The 12,908-nt window shown below is 40.4% G+C and overlaps 2 protein-coding genes across 2 annotated transcripts in view; both read left to right on the forward strand.

Moving 5' to 3' along the window:
* The window catches only part of spred1 (sprouty related EVH1 domain containing 1), a 43,424-nt gene extending 39,092 nt beyond the window's left edge, over positions 1 to 4,332 (forward strand). The window contains exon 6 of the mRNA XM_035432751.1: positions 22 to 4,332. Coding sequence (XP_035288642.1) covers positions 22 to 669 — 648 coding nt within the window. The 3' untranslated portion in view covers positions 670 to 4,332. The remainder of the gene's footprint in view (positions 1 to 21) is intronic.
* A 1,705-nt stretch (positions 4,333 to 6,037) lies between these two features.
* fam98b (family with sequence similarity 98 member B) lies at positions 6,038 to 10,029 on the forward strand. Its single transcript, XM_035420536.1, has 8 exons — positions 6,038 to 6,114; positions 6,303 to 6,451; positions 6,599 to 6,727; positions 7,106 to 7,284; positions 7,681 to 7,761; positions 7,948 to 8,064; positions 8,930 to 9,097; positions 9,244 to 10,029. Exons 1-8 carry the CDS (start codon positions 6,077 to 6,079, stop codon positions 9,580 to 9,582), a joined length of 1,200 nt encoding a protein of 399 aa, XP_035276427.1. The 5' UTR covers positions 6,038 to 6,076; the 3' UTR covers positions 9,583 to 10,029.
* The last annotated feature ends 2,879 nt before the right edge of the window (positions 10,030 to 12,908 follow it).

The following is a 12,908-nucleotide window of genomic DNA, read 5'->3' on the forward strand; positions in this document are numbered from 1 at the left end:
TTCCGCGTTTTCGTCCGTCAGGTGTCCTTCAAGTCGACGCGCCACGTGAGCTTTCACATGGACGAGGAGGAGATCGTGCGGATCAACCCCCGCAAGGACGTCCTCATCCGAGGGTACGAGGACTACCGGCACCCCGTCATGTGGAAGCAGGACCCGGAGCGCGAGGAGGTGGACTTCACGGTCCCCTTCTCCAAGCTGGACTCCAAGAAGTGCGAGTACCTGTACCCCGAGGGCCCCGAGAGCCACGCCGGCAAGGACTCCATCAAGACCCAGCCGTCGCCGCTGCTCAAGGGCAAGAAGTCGCGGCGGCGGCGGGAGGACGGCGAGCGCTCCCGCTGCATCTACTGCCGCGAGATGTTCAACCACGAGGACAACCGGCGGGGCCAGTGCCAGGACGCGCCCGACCCCATCAAGCAGTGCATCTACAAAGTCAGCTGCATGCTGTGCGCCGAGAGCATGCTCTACCACTGCATGTCCGACTCGGAGGGCGACTTCTCGGACCCGTGCTCCTGCGACACCGGCGACGAGCAGTTCTGCCTGCGCTGGCTGGCGCTGGTGGCGCTGTCCTTCATCGCGCCCTGCATGTGCTGCTACCTGCCGCTGCGCGCCTGCCACCACTGCGGCGAGGCCTGCCGCTGCTGCGGCGGCAAGCACAAGGCGAACGGCTGAGACGCGGGCGGCGGGCCGGCGCCGCGCCGACGGCTTCCTCTTTTTCCTCACCCGCCGCCCACCCAGGCGGCCGCGTCTTGTTTTTGCGCAGAGCTGGGCGCGGCGGCGGCGCAGGCTCTGCGCTTTACCCGCCCGCCTCGCCGGCGACACGCCGCGCAGCTTAGCGAAAGGAGAGGCGTCGAGGGACGGCACAGAGATACTAAAACAACGCAAAGTTTCAAAAAAATTAAATAAAAAACACATTTAAAATGAAACATCCAGGCCACCGTACCGGACTCTCGTACACACAGTGCGTAACTTTGTGAAGGAATTTTGTCTTTTGTACAGGAAGCAGATTTTAAAAAAACGATACGAATACAAAAAGATGCGTACAGAGAGTGTGCTGTATGAGTATGCTAAAAGGGATATGTTCATGCTTTTCTTTTGTGAATTTGCAGTTGGGTGACCGTGGCCTTCTTGACTCGAGCGTTTTCTGACAGTGTAATTATTAGAAAAAAAGTGCACTAGATATTTTTTTTTCCCTTAAAAGGTAACCTTCATTGATTCTAATGGTAAATTAACAGTGAGCATTATAATTGTTGCTTAACAGTGCTGAGGTGTATAATTCTGTGGTGGATGTGTATGTTTTTTTTTTCTTTTTTTCATTGAATGCGAAAAAAATAAATAAAAATAACAGCATAATTTTTGAAGGTACCGTTAGAAATTGCCATCCAAAATTCACGAATGAACATTTAAACGTTAAACCTCCCTTTATTTTTGGTCGTGAGATTTGGACCATGTTGTTGCATTCCAAGATAAAGGGATACATTCTGTAAGCAGAAGCAAGAAGGTAAAACGTTGCTTTCCGCCCGTTTTTGGGAAAAATCGACACAAGGACTCTTGTTTACCACATTAGTTTATTGATTTACCTAACATGAGACCAAGACAGCAAAATTCCAGGTATTCCACTTTAGTGATAATAGCAGTCCTCTGAGTCCACTTCCCATGGAAATGATTTTTCTTTGTGACTAGTCTTATCTGGAAACTGAAAGCTGACATTTTGCTCAACCAGCAAGTTTTTTAAATTCATTTTGGGGTATTTGGTACCCCTATGCAATGAGGCACTTAAGTTAGTAATTGGACACTCTCTCCCATTGTAATATTTCTTTGCTTTTGGTTGGTCATTCAAATACTCCAGGTAATGGAAATGAAAATCCCACTTTAAAAGCACTGGTTTCCAAACTTTGGTTCCAGCATAGTCACCAAATACATTTGTTTGCTCCTTTTTAGTGTATAATTGTGTTGTATGAATCACAGCACATGTGCTAACGTGCGTATTTATGTGCTCTCTCTCTCTCTCTCTCTCTCTCTCTCTCTCTCCATATGGTTGTGTGAGTGTGTATACAGTATGTGTGTGTGTGTGTGTGTGTGTGTGTGTTCGCTATTTTGCAGATGCCCCTGTCCAAAATAACTTACTCTAGAGCATATATATTATGTTATACAGAAGTGAATACGAGTAATTAATATATTCAAATGAAAATTAATACACAGTAGTAATTTGTTTTGCATGGCTATGTCCTCTCGGCTGTATAATATTAGGGTCACAAGCTAAAACATTCCACAATTATTGTCCAATCAAAACTGTTTTGAGTCCTTTTGAGTGTCCTCTCACAGCTCCCTATAGATTCCCTAGATCAGTCTGGGGGTCCTTGTGAATAGATGAATATATTTAGACATATAACTGTATACATGTGCATATAAACTGGTATGTACATGTTTTTTGCATATGTATATTTATAAATACACATGTATCTACACACATATGCTGTCATGTACTATTTCATAGTAATGTTAAATTAACATGTGAATGCTAATTTACATTCGCCAGCCTTGTTTAGCAGTGGGTTAATTAAATGTCAATTTAACCGGTGCATATTAGCCTCACAAGCACACGTTAACTGAACGTTTAGCGTATCATTTGGGCCTGTAACCATCAGGTTTAAAAAGTCCTGTATCGTAGAGAACTATACCTTGCCATGGTAAATTCCCTCCCACTTCCTGTCTATGCAGGAAATTAGCCCTGTCACAGGGTATGTGTGAAGCATGGATAAGAAAACATCCAAAATATGACTTCCAAAACTCACTCTGCATGAGTGTCTTTATTTTATTTTACTTTCTATGCAATTTTACCTTGAGAAATACTTAGACTTCTGTCCACACTGAGTCACTGATATGACACTTTAATATGTTATATAGATGTTAGCCCAGGTACCAAACTCAAACCATTTGTAAATAAGTAACACTATATTTAAATAATGGTAATAATCCCGTTCTGAATTTAAAAATAGATCTGTATTTATCACTGCTGTCAGTATATACTGTAGCTTTGACAGCATCATGTATATAAGTCACCTTTGAGTATTATTTCACATTGAAAAGTAGAGGGGGTACATGATGGAATGACTATTGAGCTTTTAATAAAGAGTTTCTTTCTAGTTTTGTATTGCAAAAAGAAGGATAGAGACAGCTAATGCGGTACATTAGTGACAGTCCACTTATCTTAAAAGTTTGATATCTAAAGCTGCTAGAAACAATCACTAATTCTATTGAGTTAAGAAAAGGTTACAGAAGACTGTTAATACATTACCTAGTTCTCATACAGTGTAAAACAAGGATCTGGAGCAAATGTCTTAGTTTTGTGTGCACACGCCTTTTCGTTTCGTTTCGTGTCCTCTTCCCCCACCCCCTCCCCCACCCATCTTGTCATTTGATTGCTTTGCATATTGCAAGCTGAACCAAGGTTGGATGAACCTGATTAAAACTTGCTGGCTGAGAAGCAAAATATAGGAAAATTTGTATATATATTTTGGAAAATACTGAACTAACATGTTTCTGTATTAACCAGCACAGGGCAACACCTTGTCATGTACTGTATTTTATACGCAACATGTGTCTGCTTTATTTTTTTTTTAACCTACAGTATCTGTTAACTAGCATATGTAAGACTTCAGTTCTTAACCACTTTGCTGCTAGTATTTTATTTTTTAATCTAGATAACTGTGCATAACTTTGGAATGCCTATATAAACATGTTTATTCAATGTATTGTAAAAAAGTTACATTTCCCAGCAGCTGAGTGGTTACTTAAATTCTCCGATGCTTCGATGCACTGATATATGTAGGCTTTTTATTCTTACAGCGCTTGATGTAACTTTAATGTGATTAGTTCTAAATAGTGAAAAACATTTGTGTTTGAAACTGCAGTATAAATGGTACTCCAATAATTCTTCTGTAAACACTGCCTGTTTTTCATACTGTACATCTATTGGTTTCTTAGTGCCATTTGCTTCACACCCTGATGACCTCAAAAAAGTGCCTCACATCTATTATAGTTTCCATTTAAACCTTAACAGCTCTTGTTCTGGTTATATTTGTTTATATACATTTTAGGTATTTTTATTATTGTTTAAAAATACCAAGCATATGATGTACAATTTGTAGTTCAATAACTCATGTCGTAGTTGTATTTTCTTTATACATATACAGATGTAGCTTGTTACTTTTCTTAAGTATATAATGTAAATATGCATATATATGTTTGTAACTGTTTTTATGTTACATCATACACTTGTAATTTGACATATCAAATAACATTATCATAATAAAATGGTGAGTTTTAATCTGTTTTCCTGAGTATGTCTAGTAGATATTCAAAAATAACCAAATACTTAAGTCATTTTCTCAGAGTTAAGTTCAAAGTGTACTGTAAGCGAATGTAAGCCTAAGGTAGGAAGGCTAAAATTTAAGGGGAATGTATGGGAGACTATAGCACCAAATAACTGCAGCAGATGAGCATTCCCTACTGTCTCCAAAACCAGCTGAATGATCTGCACTGGACCAGTTCAAGGATACTTTGCTGCACAACATTTACTGTGACCATGTCCAACGCACAGACTTTAAGACAAGAACATTGAAATAGTCTGAATTGGAACTGAAGTTTAAAGACAACAATTACTTGTTGGGTATGTAACAAGCAATCAAACGTGTTTGGTAGGACATATAACAATCTGCTACCATGAAAAATGATGTGAGTATTGGGAATGCTTACCCCTTTTTTTATTTAGCCTTTATATAACCAGAAAGTCCTTTGAGATTGAAAGTCTCTTTTCTGAAGGAGACCTGGCCAAGCTAGTAACTTTGTAGTACATTTAAAACAAGATTGTTAAGATACACACACTTATAATTTGACACACATGCAAGCAACACTGCAAATAATAGAGCCCATTGACTATGTAAAAGAAGTTGCACTTCAGTGATAACGTCCTGAAAAAGAGCTTTGAAGTTGTGTAACAGGACAATTGTTTCATGTTTGAGGATGTTTTGACTGCATGGGATGAAGTAGGAAGCTGTTTTTTCTCCTAGTTCAAGAACAGGAGTGGGGCCTTTAAAAAGCATCTACTGGAACGAGCACACTGATTATGTACAGTGAGATAATAACGCTTGGGACAAAGATGTGGCTTTTTGGCTTCCATTTTAGATTTGTAATCAAACAATTCATATCTCTACTCCACAATTTTAGATTTGTAATCAATTCAAATGGTTAAAGTGCAGATTCTCAGCTTTTATTAAAGGGAATTTTTAAACATTTTGGTTTCACTGTGTAGACATTACAGCACTTTTTATACATGTATGCTTTTCTCACACTTCACAAGAATTGTACAGTGACTTACCTCAAGTCCTGGAATATTTCCATGGACACGGGGGGGGGGCAAAAAGGTTGAGAATCACTGTCCTACAGCAAAGTGTCCCCATCGCTACACTGGGGCACTGGGGATCATTTGACCAGATGGAATACCTACTGGCCCACCAACTTCAACGAATGGGAGACCTCACTTACTTAGCTTCAGCCGTTCGGCAGGAGCAGGGTGCACGGTGGTATGGCTGCAGGTGGTATGACTTTTATTTATTATTATTATTATTATTATTATTACTATTATTATTATGCAGACTTACTTTCAGAGCAGGCTTTGATAAGGCTATTCAGTTGCCTTAAAATACGCGTTCGCAGTAAATAGCAGAGTCCTATTGAATTTGTGTATAGCATAGACAAAACTGCTCGCTGCGAATATGAAAAAAGCCACTGGATTGTACAGTAGCACAAACACCATGAATGATCAAAGAATCAATTTGATATTTAAATGAATCATTTTTTTGCGGATTTAACGAACCCGTATCACCTGCATTACGTTTCGCAAGCGGTTTGCCTTGGAACTATCAGTTAGTATTCTGACTCCACTTAGGACTCAATTTCCAGTTACACACACGCCACTTACTGCAGCTCAGAAGCTTGTATAAAAATGGAAGGCATTTACCTTCATCTATAACATGAGATCGACGTAGACTTGTGTTTCCACAGCTCATTTTCCACAATGGAATACGATATCCTGGACATTTTGGAACAGCTCGGGTAAGCAAGAATGCTAACGGACACTTATTACGATTATCATAACAAAAATAATAAAGCCGTGTGCTAGCTAGTTCTTTGCACATGATGGTCCACAGTGAGTTCTAGTTGCTAGATTTTTCCCTACTGTTGGTTAGCTACTTTGTTTTCAGTATACCTTGCTACAAATAAACGACTTCCACTGTGTACAGGTATAATGGGCCTTTGCTGAATGAAGAGGTCCTTGCAAAAGCATCCGAAGGCGGTTTGTCTTCACCCGAGTATATAGATCTGTGCGTATGGTTAACTTCTCGACTGAAACGCCTGTGCTGCTTAGAAGAAAATCTGTCTGCCGACCCAGGTAATGCAGTACTATTTCTTTCTAAACTTGTATTTCGGTGTCAGTGTGTCACACACGCCGAAACACACGCGGAAAATGTATTATTCTTCTTCTTCTTATTATTATTATTGTTGTCGTATTATAATACTATTTTTTGTCGTTTCCCAGGTGACATTGATGGACTTCAGTTTGAGATTAGCGGGTTGCTGAAAGAGCTGTCCTGCCCATATACAACTCTAGTCTCGGGGGATGTGCAACAGAGACTAAAAAATAAAGATGACTGTCTAAAACTGATCTGTGAGTCTAGATGTCATACATAATGAAAGCTATTCAGAATACCCTTCAAAATTTTTTTACATATGGCATATAATTTGTAAACATAAATATATTTCTTATACTCAGGTAAAATTTTAATACAATTTAATTTTCTTAATACAAACCTAGGTTTCAGATTGTTTATAATTGCTGGAGGCAGTGAATATGTTAATAGAAATTGTTTGGTGAGTTATATGCTGATATGCTTGAAATCTTTTACAGATCAGTTAATGTTCATAACTGCCCTGTAAATTTTGATATCAGAAAATGACTCGTTCTTAATTTACATTAATGATATGCGACTTGCATGCTGTAGACTCCAGTTGTTTCAGTCATGCCTTTGTGTTTTGATTTCTTCAGTGTTTTTAAGTTCAGAGCTGCAGGCTGCACAGGTAATGCAGACCAAGTCAGTTCAAGAGAGCACCAGCGTGGAACAGAACACAGCCTCTCCAGATCTCAGGCTCATCTGCAGAGTACTCGGTCTATCTGAATCAGAATGTCTGGATCCAGCCCAGTTATTTTCCACCATTGAAACCAAGGTGAGTTTCTGCCCACTTTGCATAGCATTAGGTAGTAATGTGTATAAACTTGCATTTTACTATGATTGTATCCAAGATTTTGTATTTTTTTTGCAATTGAGAGTTGGCCAAGATAGGGGACGTAAAGCCTAACAGAATAAAGATTGAGACGAAACAAGGCAGGAAGTATAATACATAAAATAACAGAGAATTGGTGTGTCCACAGAACAGAGGGGCACTCATTATAGTAATTGTGTGTGTTCTTGTTCGCTGGACAAGATTTCAGTACATTGCACATTACAAGATACAATCAGTGACAGGTGTTAATGGCCAATTGTTACAGAGAAGTTCAACTGCTTTACAAGCATGAATTTTGGCCTGCTACTAATGGTGTACAATCTGGTCTTACTGTTATAGATAAGTAATATTCTTGAAAGAATTCCAAAGGAGCACATAGGCAAGCCAGTGTTGAAGTCCTCCATCGGTGGCGAACAGTGGGTGAGCATATACAATGTGTAGTTGAAATGTTTTTTTCATTAAGCATGCATATGAGCCATGTAGAGGACTAGGCTAAATTAGCCTTTTTGTCATATCTCATGGTTTATACTTGTGTAATGATTTACCTTCCGAAAGTTCTCGTGCATCACACCATCTTCTGCGCGTTCTGCTTTTGTGAGTTAACAGGAGGAGCTGGAGAAGATCAACACGGTTCTGTCTTCCGAGTACGAGTGCCGAAGGAGGATGCTAATCAAGCGCCTGGACGTCACCGTTCAGTCCTTCAGCTGGTCAGAGAGAGCCAAGGTAGGCGAGCCCCGGGGATCACAGGGCTTCCTGGGTGAGATTCGTGTGCAGTGCGTGGCACTGCGTGCGGCGTAGCATGGGCTACGTGATGTGCTGCTATGTCACTATATGTGTCTCACTACTCCGAAGACCACCCGTGGTTCACGGCATATTGTTATCTCACTACATGTATCTCACTACTCCGAAGACCACCCGTGGTTCACGGCATATTGTTATCTCACTACATGTATCTCACTACTATGATGAGCACCAGTGGTTGGTGAGTGAATTATGACTTCGTTCCACATTGTTCTGTGGTTTGCCTATGCCCACTTGCATCAGACGGTCCACTTAAGCTTTCCATCTGTGGCTGTTTTTTTTCCCTTATTTCTGCAGCGTCTCCCTTTTTATGACATTTTAACTTTTTTTTTTTTTTTGCTTTTCATCACAACCGTTTTGCGCTGTGTTTAGGCCACTATGGTGCGTAAGCCCTATTGTCCACAGGAAAATTATTTCTCTTTGAACTCTCCATTTCTCTCTGTCAAGTCCATCACTCAGGACAACAGCTCTCTTCATGTATCCGTGGAGACGACACATAGTAGTGTAGCTATATGTATCGTCTCTATAGTTACATGTACACGAAGAGAGCTGTTGTCCTGAGTTGTACCAAATTGAGCAAGGTACTTAACCTGTATTGCTTCAGTATATATCCAGCTGTCTAAATGGGTACAATGTAAATGCAATGTAAAAGTTGTCTGTCGCTCTAGACAGCATCTGCTAAATGCCTATAAATGTCTGTCACTCACTCTGTGATTAATCACTGTATGTGTCTTGTATATCAATAATTTTGATGTGGTGTGTTATGGCCTTTTTCTGTTGTTGTTAGGACCAGATAGACAGTATGGCTAAAGTCTATCAGCCAAAGAGACATTCATTGAAAATTAAGACATCAGTAAGCCTTGAACACCTGCTTGCTGCCAGAGAGGACATTTGCAATGTTGTGAAAACGAGCAGTGGCTCAAGTCGGGAGAAGACCACCTGTGCTATTAACAAGGTAGGAAACCCTGCTGTAGACGCGAGACATTGTGTATTAGTAGCATAGTCAGTGTCTTAACTTCTCTGGTACCTTGGATTCCTGTCCTGGGCACGGCTCATACTGATGTTGAATGGAGGTCTGAACTGCATGCTCTCCTCTCACAGATCCTAATGGGCAGGGTGCCCGATCGAGGTGGACGCCCATCGGAAATCGAAGCCCCTCCCCCCGAGATGCCCCCATGGCAGAAGAGGCAGGAAGGAGGAGGGAGAGGCGGCGGGTGGGGTGGACGAGGAGGTGGGGGTGGTGGGAAGGGTGGCTGGGGGGGTCGAGAGGGAGGGGGGAAAGGTGGATGGGGCAACGACGGAGGAGGGAAAGGTGGGTGGGGCCACCAGGGAGGGGGAAAAGGTGGCTGGGGCCACCAGGGAGGGGGGAAAGGTGGGTGGGGCCATCATGGAGGGGGAGGAAGTGGATATTATAAGGGGAAGGGGGGAGATTATTATTGAAGCAGTTTTTTTTCCATTTTGAACATGGAATCGGAAATGAGTATTACACTTTGTCTCAGTAGAGGACAACTGAGATTGCTGCCTCTGTAGGGGCAGGAAGTTAGGGCTTCCTTTGGTGTGTAGTTCATAGACTAATGATGAAAGTTGCAAATCATGAATTCCTTTTTCAGTATTTAAAGTTTTTGAGTTTTTAGATGAGTTTTGTGTGAAGTTACAGAGTGAATAAATTGGGACTACTCTAATGACAAACATCCTGACACATTTTGATCATTTAGGCTTCACATTTTTTTTTTTTAAGATAATGGCATGCTTACTTTGTCCAGTTATGAAAGTACATTTCACAGGATGTGGAATTCTATTTTTAATTATTGTTTTTTTTAAAAACATGGCTCTTTTTTAGAACTATTAGTTAACCAGTCTCAAATAAAAACAGGTACTTAAATATTTTTCAAAGGTTTGGGCAGATTTCTTTTTTAATGGAAAATGCAGTTTACTTATGACCTCAGCTATATGGATTTTAATTTCTTTGTTGCCCATGTTACCATTGATATGCCAGTACATGACTATTTAAATTGAAGCGTTGAGGATTCAAATTTACCAAGAAATTCAAAATGAAACCCCCCCCCCTTCTTGGTAGTCTGTTATTAATAAGCCATCAAGAAGGCTATTCCACTCTTCTCCAGCAGAGGGCATAAAAGGTAAAATAATAAGCATACTGTTTTCCTTGTCCAATTGCAAAATCAAATGCACAAAAAACCCACTGAATTTCCAATATTTTATTCATGGCAGAAAAAGATTCCTCTAAACAGTTTTTTTTTACAATGGAATACATTTTTGCTTATTAGATACAATTTGTACATTGCTTTACAAATATTTTCATTAAGCTTTAAAGCTGGAGAGATTTTACAAATTGTACAGTATAAGATTAGAACACTGTAAGAGTGGATATACAGCAGATCTGCAGACCTGAGGAGGCGGGGCCAGTTTGTATGTTCACCGGCCCCGTTCCCCCCCACCGCTCAGATAAACCACCGTTATAAGACTTGGAAACAATATAACCAGCATCTGCAAGTAAAATGAAAATCAAAAGCAGCTTTGCCAGGACTTGTCCCATTTTCCTTCTTTCTGACCCAGATTATGTTGTTATTTCATAGTTCTCATCGTCACTATGCCTTTTTCCAGTTCAGTCATTTTTATGGCGTACATTTTATCCACAATTTGAATTCCTTCCATCTGTATGGTTTGCCCAGGACATACCTTAAATTATTTCAGTTTCTTTTAGGAGACGCCATTATCCTTCATTGTTCATATGTCCATTCTGAGGAGTAAACTGGTCTCCTTCACCACTTTAACATTCAGAGCCATCTGTACTGTGAGGCTTGTCAGAGCCTACATACTGAAACCACTGGGCCTACCAGGGTTTTGGTTCAAAGCATTGTTCATCCTTCACCAGAAACCAAACAGTAGTGACTCCATAGCCTTTTAAACAGATCTCTGTAGTTTTGAACGAAACATGCAGAAATAGTAGCCGTGCGAAGCGTGTCATGAAGCTGACCCTTTGTAGTAGCTTTGGGAACAAGTTACTGTGACTGTAGTATTTCTATCTTTCAACAGCAGGATGTGTCCCTCCCCGTACAGCAGGAGATCTAAAAGTGTCACTGGAGTGAGAACGACAGTCCCGTCCAGGACACGGTGTCACAGATGCAGAATTGAGTCATTAGACTCAGACACGCCATTCACTGCTGTTAACCTGCGACGAGCCCCTACTCAGCACAAATAAGCCCAGCGCTGAGCACTCGAGCCAGGTATGGCCGTGTACAGGACCTTATAAAAACGTGCCCAACAAACTGTCCCTAACTGTGCTCTTAACGCTGCCAAAAGCACTTATGTACAAGAGTCATTTAAATGCATCTCATTACGTTAGTTTAAACCTTAGAGCACCCCTGTGTATATGGTATCAAAGAGAGACAAAAAATCTCACGTAAAACATTTAAAAGGATTGTCATCCACAACAAGTACTTCTGTCTGATTTCCTTCATAAAACAAATCTAGAAAAAAGGCACTTTCATGAAAATGAAAAAAACATACCATACCGTTCACTGTTGAAGTGTGTTCAGTACATTATTTGTACAAGACTACCAATAAAACTGTAGCACTTTTGTTGGAAAATGGCTTTGATTTACAAGGTATTTGCACTCCGTAACAGATCCAACTCATTTGATGCTTCTTTAAACTTGCTTCCACTAATGCACGGTTGTAAATCAAAAGTATCTGTGCAGTCTGTTTTTGGTGATGCCAATGAGGAAGGAAACATTTTCTCCTTTTGAAAACCTCTAAATAGTTTAATCTCGTGTTTAGTGTAGAGCTATGCTGCTGGACTGCCAACAACGCACCGATAAGACAACAATGGAATGTAGGGTATATGTGAGAGAAACCCTGCACTGTGTGTACAAAGCATGCAAACCCAATCAGCCCATTGCACTTTCAGAGCACAAACATCGCCGTGACTAAACAAAGGCTGGACCAATCATTTGGCGTCAGAGAAACACAAGCGGTGATACCATATTGGGTAAAAACATGACACATTTCACCTGACGTGATAAAGGTTAGCTTGATTCCAAGGTAAACACTGATATGCAGCACTAAGGAAGTGTATTTTATATTGCCATTAATCCATTGCACACATTTTCTGAATCCCTGAACAATGGCAATAGAAGTGTGATTAAAAGCTCAGTTCTTTGGCAAATACATGGAAAGGACTCCAGAGTTATCCCTACCCCTACTACACCAACAGATGGACCTGCTGTCTCTGTGTAATTTAATACCATAAAAGCCATTACAAAAAAGTGGACTCTGTTAGTTCGATCATGGATTCCCTTAATGCGAGTTGTAGCATCTGTCTTTTTAAAGATGAAAGCAGGCTATCAAAAATACTATGTTTGTACAAGCTACATTTTGTTTGGTATTTTGGGCTGAATTCACTACACAGTGAACAGTCAGTTCGTCCTGAAGGACTTTAAAACCAGCCTAGGAAGTTATCACTTAGTTCTGAATTTAGCCCCTTTCTAATATTCAAGATGTCCATTATTTTTGGTTCTTTAAGTAAAAAAACACATCTTATTTTTCAATGTTAATGGTCATATTTAACAAATAGCAATAAATCTTGATTGATTGGAGATTGGATCCCAGATAAAAAAGGCTTACCTGTGACTAAATCCTCATAACAATCCTTTTTTCATGAGTCACTTTTAATTGCTGGTGGTATAACTTCACCTTCACTGCACCATGAATATAGATTGGCATTAGTCCTGACCTAATAAATATAG

Source organism: Anguilla anguilla, chromosome 1 (assembly GCF_013347855.1).
Source record: "Anguilla anguilla isolate fAngAng1 chromosome 1, fAngAng1.pri, whole genome shotgun sequence".
In the NCBI taxonomy this organism is placed as follows: domain Eukaryota; kingdom Metazoa; phylum Chordata; class Actinopteri; order Anguilliformes; family Anguillidae; genus Anguilla; species Anguilla anguilla.